General features: G+C 61.7%; 1 protein-coding gene across 1 annotated transcript; it reads right to left on the bottom strand.

The window, feature by feature from the left end:
* Positions 1-1,547: 1,547 nt before the first annotated feature.
* On the bottom strand, positions 1,548-7,579 carry BESB_072680 (uncharacterized protein; the record flags this gene model as incomplete). Its single annotated transcript, XM_029365641.1, has 4 exons — positions 1,548-4,381; positions 4,789-5,068; positions 5,398-5,487; positions 5,861-7,579. The coding sequence occupies 4 exons, from the start codon at positions 7,577-7,579 to the stop codon at positions 1,548-1,550; spliced, it is 4,923 nt and encodes a 1,640-aa protein (XP_029218125.1).
* Between the last annotated feature and the right edge of the window lie 2,059 nt (positions 7,580-9,638).

Here is a 9,638-nt window from a genome sequence, read left to right as displayed (position 1 = left end):
GAACCCAGCATCATTGTCGCGCCCCTCCCCCCTAATTGACCTTCTGGTTACAGTACACACTAAGCGCATAAAAGGGAACACCTCAATGCTAAAGAGCTGAAGGCCTTCCTTGAAGATCATTGTGCGGCGGGGAGACGCCACACCATCACTGCTACAATGGCATGTTGCTGGTAAACACCAAGACCAATGTTTTGTTCCGTTCCGTCGCCCTTGCTGTTGGTCCTGTGTTAGCCAAGTGAAGGGGATCGATTGTTTACTTCGAAACTACAACCGGTGGAACTCGTCTCAAGACTCTCCGGAGAAGCAAACCTACTAGCACACATAGAGCCGCTGACTTCCTCTCGCTTGCTCAGTGACTAAAGGCTGTCCCTCTGTTGTGTATTCCGATGCTACAGCATGATGCTACTGACAACGAGGGTGCGTGTCTCCAAGACTGATGCGGCCGGCCCCAGACACCGATAAATATCTGACAGAAAGAGCGGACAGAAGGGCGTGCATGATAGAAAGCAAAGTCTTCATGATATTGCGAGGCGTTGGCTAGCATCCTGCAGCGAAATTGATAATCTGAGGCGCGAGCGCGACACAGACAGAGACCCGGAGTACACGACAGCGCAGCGCATGCCTTTTGGCCAACTGGGCCTATCTGGTTCAGTTGCATCTGTACCATTCAAAAGATACTGCACCACCCCTTATCGAGCGCACTGGATGACGCCCTCCAAGGAGACGAGCGGCCGTCATTCCTACTCTCCGTTAGACCTCAATTAAGAGGAAACCCGTCCCCGTGCTAAACCGACGCAAGGAGACAAAAAAACGACTCACCAGGCAGAAGCCGCGTAGCGCTTCAGCTGGTCGGCCTCCCTTAGGGTTCGATTCCGACGTGGACCTGAAGAGCGAAACTCTTCAAGCAAATAGTTAGCTATCAGCGCTTACACTGTATACGACCCAGACCGACACCTATACATCGAACCCTGCCGGTCTTAACCAGTACTCGGACGGAGAAAAGCGTGGCGAGAGCACTTGCTTCCATTCGTGCCGCGCACATTTCTTTAAGATGGCTTAATTGTGCCACAGCGAAGGTCTACATCATCCGTACTCAACCCCGAAGGGCGCTAGCGGCACATCACAGACGCCAGAGACCCTGCTGAAGTCAGTCATCACGCAACACACTTGTTTCGCGGGCCCGCCCTCCCTCATCGCGCTGCCGTCTGTTCTGGAAAACTCAGGGCCCTCCCCGACGCGGAAGCGGCTGCGTTCTCAAGCTCTCCCCTACCGTGGCGCAGACACTCCTAATCGACCGGTGGTGCTGAGGAGTCAAAGGAGCCGATGCCTCGTCCCCATTCTTTTCTCCTCGCTGCATTCGACTCGGACGCGTTTCGAAACTCTTGCTAAGACGCGAGTGCGCAGAGATCAACGTCACGGGCTCGCGGCACCTGGCGCGGGCGAGACCCACTCCGCCGGCCCTCTTCGTCCGGCGTGAAGAGCCCCAGCCCAGGCTGCGCATTAGTCCCGACGTCTACGTTTCCTTCTTTCTGTTTACCTTGCTTCGTTCAGTGTCCGCCAAACATAGCGGTCTCGACGCATCTCCACATCGTGAGCACCGACGCAACAGTTACGGCTAGCGCAACGCAAGCGGCGATGACGCTCATGCGCCCCCCCACGGCTCTTCGAAATCTGTGAATGCCGCACGTGGCTGTCGCGGCGGCGGCGGCTGCCACCACGCCGAAGAGAGACGCAAAGAGCAGGGGCAGGCGCCCGATGAGCAGAAACTGGAGAGACGTGGATGCAGAGGTGAAAACCACACACGCCGAGGCCGTTGCGACGGCGGCGACGGGGTCGCTGCCCATGAGGAGCAAAAAGGGCGAGAACACCACTCCGCCACCAATTCCAATGAGCCCCGCAAAGACGCCTGTGAAAAAACCGACAGCAGGCGTCACAAACAGGGGAGGGAGCGCCACTGTGGGGGAAAGCCTGCGACCTGTGAAGAAGAGCGAACACCACGACACGGGCGGAGTCGCGCCGCTGCGGCGGTCGGCCCGCGCAGACTGGCGCTCAGGCGGTCCAAGATCGAGAGCGAAGGGATTTGTGTCCGGCAACGGCCGAGGAGCGCAGCGACCCTCTCCATCGCCCGTCAGAGAGGACAGATCAAGCGCGAGGCCCTCGGGGCCTGCCCCGTCCTCGGCTAACTCGATTTCTTGGATGTCGCCGATCGCGTGGACGAAGGGATTTCCGCCAGCGTCCCGCAAGCGTGCCCGACACGACAGCTGGGCGATTTCGATCGAGTCCCGGGTACTGTCTCGCTCTTGCAGGAACGCCTGCGACGCCGCCATGGAGCTCGGGAGAATTCCCACACTTCGGAGAAGCGTCGCGCCTCCTTCGGCTAATCGGCGCAGCCCTCTGCCTGCCTGCTTCGCCCCGAACTTCACAGCTTTGAACACATACGCATGGCACGCCGCTGCCGCATGCAGAAGCCCCTGGCGCGTTGGGGGCGCTGGAGCAGCGCCAGCGGGCACGTGCTTTCCGAAGATGCGCATCGACAGTCGGGCCTGCACGTATACCCCCAGGACGAGCGAGACACCCGCCGTCACTGCGGCACCGCAGAGGTTTTCGTGTTTGCGGAACAAATGCAGAAGCGAGCTTGCGAAGACGTTGACGACCAAGAGGAGAAGAAGGACAAAGTAGTGGGGCGTCTCCGCGCCACCCTGGAAGCACAGACGATCCGCTTCGAGGACGGCTTTCTGCGCCTTCTGAAAGACCGGGGACGCACGCAGCTTGGTCAGCGGAGAGAGCAGCGCCGCAGCTGGAGACCGAAGGAGAGAGCGAGAGGAATCCGCCGTCGCACGAAGCAGGGAAGAGCGCGCATGCAGAGGGCCTTCAAAGACACCCTGCCCTTGGTCTCGCGCGCGCCTCTCGCGTTGCCCCTCGTGGACGGCCTCGCCTGCGGCGTCATCAGACACGCCTCTGTAGGAAGCGAGGTGCTCAGTTGAAACAAAAGATGATGGCGCGGTCGGCGCGGAAGAAGCACCAAACCGAAAATCCGACCCGGACGCCCCCCCTGATGACGGCAGCAGCAAGGTCGGGTCAATCCCAGTCTCGATGGACGCTGCAGAGAAAGACGCTAGTGCGTCGTCGTAGGGGTCGGCCCGCGAAGAAGGAGCGATGCCTTCGCATGCGAAGCGCAGCAGGTGGAGGGCCTTCGAGAACGCGCCTCGAGTCTCGCCATCCGCCTCTGCCGAGAAGGGCGCGGCCGAGGAAGGGGCGAACGCCGCATCGCTGGGGTCTGACGAGGAGGTGAAGATCGATGAAGCAGACAGGTGGCTGCCTAGCGCGGCGCCAGATGCCTCAGCCTGAGACACGAAAGACGAAATGTGAGAGAGATCTTCTTCGTCTTCTAGCGAGTAAAAGCGTGGAAAGCGGGCGTGGGCCGAAGGCGAACAGGGCGAAGCAACCGGCGCGCGGAGAACAGCTGAGCGGGACACTTGGCCATTCAAAGCAGCCTCCCCGTCGTCAGCCGGCGCTGTACCACCCGAGCGTCCACTGACAGTTCCTTCTGCCTCACGCTCGCCGTCCCCCCGCGCGTCGCAACTGCCGTGTTGTGCATACCCCCCGGCTTCCTCGACAGCCTCTGCAGCGGGTCGTCTCTCTCCAGCTTCGTCGCTTCCTCGCCCGCCAGACTCGGGCTCGCCGTCATTATCTGCCTTTTCTTCTGGGGCGGCGCGCTGCATCTGGGGCCGAAAGGGCAAACCCAGGCCATCGGGCAATGCACAGCCGTCTTCGTACACGGCGTCGCTCTCGTTGATCCTGTATGCGCCTTCCGGCAGAGCTCCATCGGTATGCGCTGCAGTCAGCGCTCCAGCATCGCGCAGCCGAGCCAAAACCACCCCGAGCTGCGAGCCCGCGTCTGCGCTCGCTGCGAAATGATGGCCCGTGGCGTCTCCGTCCTCCGCCGCGTCTACATTGGCCGCGAAGGCGCGGCCGCCCGCCTTGCCTCCGCGCGCGAGTCCACTGGTTTCCTCTTCCGCGCCGCGACCCCGAGAGTCTCCGTCGATCTCCTCTGGCAGCACGACTGCAATGTCCACCGCGGCGGCGTGCGCAGAAGCCTCAAGGCACGCATCGGCGTCTTCGTCGCCGCACAGAGGACGGCCGAATATCCCGCCCGACTCAGTGCCTGCTGCATGTGAGGGCGAGGATGTCCTCAGCTCCTCACGAGGCACGGACGGAGGATAACGCAAGGGACTCGCAGGAGTCGCGGACTGCGACCCTCCCGCCGGCCCCTGCGCGTCGTCAGGGAATATAGCTAACGGCGGAATGGCGCTGTGCGACGCCGTGACTGCGAAGGCGTGAGGCGCTGCCGCGGGCGGCAGACGGGAATCGATGAGGTAAGCTGCGACGCAGGCACACAGCGAGGAAGCAACGCTCTGCGCATGAACGTTTTAGCACAAGAAACGCACTGGGTCATATCTGAACACCCCAAACTTCATCGGCCGCGTTTGCACAGTGGTTGGCACACTTGGCGTGCGGGCTGCAGTTCTTTCGTTCCGTCCTCGCTCTCTCTCCGCTGCGTCATTCCCAGCCTAGAAGTCGCGTGCTTCGTGACGGGCGAGTCGCCTCCCCTGCAGGCGCCTCTGGCGCACCAGTGATGATGCACTACCGCGGCTTTCTCGGTGCCGCCTACCGTGCCTTGCCTCGCGTGCAACACTCCGAAAAGGCTGCGCGAGCGCCGCGCATGCGGCACGCTGAGGAAGTCATTGCAGCCCTACTGGCTCCACGGCCCTGACAGACCAACAGTACCTGGGCGAGACGTCGGCGTGAACGGCGCGGCAGCCGCGGACGCGCCGCCGCGTGGAGAAGTCGTCGGGCTCGGGAGGAGGACTTCGTCGAAGGGCTGTTGCGCCGAGGCTTCTCGTTCGCTGCGCCAAATGCGGAGTGCCGACGCAATCGTTCGCACCGAGAGGCCCAGAAGAAGCACCGACAGCAATAGAAGCAGGTACAGTGCCGGGAGTACCGTGTTCAGCAGAACACCAACCAGAGAGCCAGACAGCGCCAGCGGCACCAGCAGATCTACCCAGTCCTGCGCACACGCACCCCGCAACGCGACACAAAGACTCACGCACCTCGCTCCTTCCTCCAGTTTGCTCTCACTGCCTGCATCCACCTGCTGGGCGCGCCTCACCAAAACAGAGACGCTGTCGACTACGACGAGAAATCAAAAACGCGACCAAGAGGGCGCCAAAGGGGCCGCACGCCCCGGGATCGCACGCCCCGGGATCGCACTTCGCCCTAGGTCGCATGCAAGGCGCCTCTCGACGGCGAGGCAGTCTCGAGACGAAAGACAGCCTCACTCGCGAGGAGAAAAGCAGCCCACCCAGCTAGCGAGAAAGTGGACACTCGTGACTGTACCTGTGCGACGGCCCGGGCGTCTTCGGCCGTTTGCCGCTCCAGTTTTCGATTCAGCAGAAAACTCGAAAACGACGAGGAGAAAACCATTACCTGAGAGACACGCAGATGACACCAGTGAAGTCGAGGAGCTCAAGGCATGCGCGGATGCGTCCACGCCTCCGCAGACATCAACTGGAAGACAGGAATGAAGCCCAAATAGATTCAACCCCCACACACAGCCATAAAAAGGGAGAGGACAGCACCACAGTCGGGCCCCTGTCACGCAAGGCCTGCGTGGGCCCATGGGACCTCCACCGGCCGGCACCAAGACGTCACAGGCTCGAGCGGCGACTTGTGTTTTGAGTCTCCGTAGCACAACGCCCATTAGGTGGGTCTCTGAAGCGCACGTCATGGCACGACAGCCGAAAAGGGCAACAGACGCGCAGGCGAAACCGACCCAGCCCCTGCCTCAAGTCGCATCTACTTTGCTGATGGGGATGGCGTAGGAGAGATGCATGTGCCCCAGGCCGACCAACAGCGCGACGAAGACCGAGCCCCCTCCGATGCCCCCGGCCGCCGCGAGACTCGCAAAGACAAATAGCGATTGAAGAAGAAGCGCGACGGAGATGAACGAGCTGTGCGGCAGCACTGGCGGCGCTTCCTCCTCGGCTTTCCCCGGGGGCGAAGATGGGCCCTCCAGGCTCGTCTCCGCGACGCCATATGCCTCCTGAGCGCCCTGCGCAGGCGGGAGGCCCGCTGTGGAGCCCGGCAGATCGAGAACCCCCCGATGGCCTTCGGCGCCGCCGCCTGAACTTGCAGAGGAGGGAGAGGGTGGCAGAAAAGACGAAGCGCCTGAGGCAGAGGACGGCGCTGAAGCAGACGAGGCATCCGCGGGGTTCCGAGTAGGCGAGAGCGGGGCCGCCAGCCCCTCCGCCGCGCCTCTGGCTGTCGAGGCCGGTGGTCGCACCTGTTGAGGCGCGGCAGGCAGCGAGCCCGTAGAGACATCGACGCTCGCAGGCCCAGGCGAGGACGGCGGGGGACCTGGGAAGGAGGAGCCCGCAGCCACGCCAGGAGGCATGCGAGGAAACGAACCCTGGGAGAGCACGAACCCGGGGCTGCCCTCCGGCGAAGAAACTTCCGGAATTGCCATCTCTTGATTTGAGACGCGAATCAACTCCTGGAGCCTCTGCCGGCTCACTGCCAGTTTGTCTGCATCGGTCAGTGTCTCGGCTGGGCGTTCGCCTGGTATCGGTGTAGAGACACCCGACTCCGCGCCAGACGAGGGGCCGCTGGGCGCTCCACCCGCGCCCGCAGATGCTGTTTCGCCGGCGGCTTCAAGCCCCTCTCTGCGGTCTGCTGCTGACTCATTTCCTGCGCCACTCAACGCGATCCCCCCCTCCCCTGCATCCGAGGACGTCGGCCGCGACAGGGAAGGCTCGCCGCCGTAGGAAGTGGCCTCAGGTGAGGTGTATGGAGAGGGCTGAACGGTAGGGCCAGCTGCAGTTAACGCCCCCTCGTGAAAAAGGTCCACGGCCGCGCGAGATATTTGCCTGGTCGGAGCCGAGGCAGGCAAGACTGTGTGGCCTATGGTCGCACCCGAAGCATCCGCGCCTGCGAACGTCTTTGCCCACAAAGGTCTGGACTCTTGGACCTGCGGCGCACTCCCTTTGTGGCGGAATAAAAGACGCGCCGGGTCTGGCGGCTGGGGGCTGGTGTCGGGCTGCGCAAGGCTGGCGAGCCCCTGAGTCGCATCGCGCGGGAAGCCGCTGCCGCCTCCAGCAGCAGCCTGGGCACCCGGTTCGATGGGGTCTTCTTGCGGCCCGGTTGGGCCGCCCACGCGCGCAGGAACGCCTGCCTGACGCTGAAGGCCTTGAACGCCTGCGTCGGCTGGCGGCGGCTGCGGGGGAGAGTCCCGTGACAGGGCCACGCCCCGTCGGCTAGCGAGGGAGTCGGGCTCCCGCTCCAGCGAAGCCCCCTCTGCAGAGGAGACCGAAGGCTGCGCCAACGCAGCGCCAACCTGCGGCGCAGTTGCCGGAGACGGAAAAAGGGCGGCACTGCTGTTGGAGCTGACAAAGCCTGGAGGAGGCACGGAGCCCGGCGGCCGGCTCGCGCAGGAGAGAGGAGGCACGATCGCCATCAGGAAGAGGCACACAATAACGGCTGCCAGCCGGCGGCGCGAAGCGAGGCACTGAAGAGGCCTCATGGTGGCAGCGAAACGAGGGGGAGACGGTCAACGGAGGGACGCTTACGGCCAGACCAGATAGGAAAGGCCGAAGATCTCGTGCCCCGAACACCCGCCAGGATTCTAGCGGCAAAAGTGGAACCTGTCGAGGACGGCGGCTCAAGCCGCCGAGCAATCCATGTCAGCGCGGAATAATGCTACAGCGGACGGCGTTTGAGCGTGCGAGGAATGCGAGACAAAAGAAGAGAGAAAAGCGTGCCGCTCGCCACGTCTTGAATGCTACATCGAAAAGCACACGGCTTCGTCACAGCGGATCGCCTGCATGCGCGGATCGAATTCGCGAACCAGCATTCGCTACGAACCCATAAAGTTGGCATAATTGCCTCATTCGGCTTCCGCGGTTCAGTGCGATGGCCGTAGAAAAGGAAAGAGTTCAGGGGAGTTCATCTCCGCTTCTACGACGCGCATGCTGTCGCTCGTCGCGGCGTAGCAAATAGGACGAAGCTCGCGGACTTGCCGGCACACCACCCAACTTTCACGAGAATCGGACCACACAACCGGCTTTGCCGTTCTACCTCTTTCACGTTTTCCGCCTTTTCAGAGAGATTTAGACCTCCAGGGTCTCTGTGTTGACTGGGTGGCAACGCGGCTCTGCTCAGTGCAGCCACGCAAGAATCTGCGGCTTGTGCTAAAAACGCGGGAAGTGCGCAGCAGAGCCTGCGGCTTGAGACTCACAGGAGAAACGCTTCAAGCAAGCAAAACAAAGTGTGAAGTGCGCCAGAGGCATGTGCTGCCTATCGATGGCAAAGGGGCTAGCAGTTTGCAGCGAAACAGGTACTCAAGCGCGGCTCACTGCGCGATCGGCAGCTCCTCGTAGCTGCACACGCGGCTGAAGTGTCAGCGTCGGCACAGTACCGACTAACTGAGTGCTTTGCGGTTGTCTAGCGGGTGCATGTGCTACATTTCAACCACGGAGAGCTATACTTCAGGCAGAATGAAGAGTGGTGGACAGGAAATCGCGTGTGCACGGCCAGCACCGACGCGGTCGTCGGGGAAATGGCGTGCACGGCGCATCTCATGGCCGGCCGAACTAGAAGGCAACCGCGCTTTCGACTCGCGACTGTGAGGCTCTCTTCCAGAGCGTCTCTGACTGGACGACCGCTGACACATTTCTAGTTACAAGCGAGCAGAAAGCACATGCGCCAGCCCCATGTGGCGTCAGGCAGGCAGCCGATCGCCGCACGGGCGTTTCGCAGCTCTGCCCGCATAGCTGAACTCAGAGGTATACTGCGAAAACTTGTGGTAAAAGAGGATTCAACTCGGATATGGGGTACCCTCACGTCGTACGAAAGCGAGCAGTCTTTCAAAACAATCTGCGTAGCGAGTGATGAACTTGTACCTGTTGCTGTCCCTCTTCGCAGACTCGAATTTACTTGGTGCGCTAGACCAGGATGTGAGCACCCTGTCCGAAGCTTGTATTTTAGAAACCCCTCGGGGCGACACACTGACAGGCAGTGTTCGGGTAAAAAGTGAATCTCCGACCAGCCATCCCGCATGCTGCGTTTCACAGCTGACTCACACACAAATCCAGGTAACAACTGCAAGGAAACTTGCAACGGTCACACACTCACCCAGTGCGAGTCATTTCATCTCCCCCCCCCCCCAGCCCAGCGCGTCTACACTACTGCGCTCGCTCACAGGGGCTAAATAGAAACAGGCGGTGCCCAGGCGCCCAGCAACTGTCTGATGATGTTACAACTGCCAAGCCTCTCTCGAGCTCGTTCCGCGCAGGCGAGAGAAGAGTATGGAACGCTTCCGGTTACAGAGGCCTGTGCAAGAAGATCCGGGTGACATCTGAACATGGGAGGCCTACCCCAAAAAAAGGCAACAGCACCCGCACACGAAAAGGCCGCAGAATGCAGGATATCAGCCTGCTCCTCTCCTCCACACGCACCAGCTGTGCCAGCCACGTTCGCTTGCTGCATCAACGGCAGAGCGCCGATTCCGAATTCCACCTTGGCGCAGGCTCGCCACGTCCCGCGGTTCGGCTCTGTTGTGGAGGGTCGCCCCAAGCGTCTCA

The sequence above is a fragment of the Besnoitia besnoiti genome (assembly GCF_002563875.1).
Source record: "Besnoitia besnoiti strain Bb-Ger1 chromosome Unknown contig00007, whole genome shotgun sequence".
In the NCBI taxonomy this organism is placed as follows: domain Eukaryota; phylum Apicomplexa; class Conoidasida; order Eucoccidiorida; family Sarcocystidae; genus Besnoitia; species Besnoitia besnoiti.
Note: the sequence above shows the minus strand (reverse complement) of the source record. Positions and strands in the feature narration are given on the sequence as shown.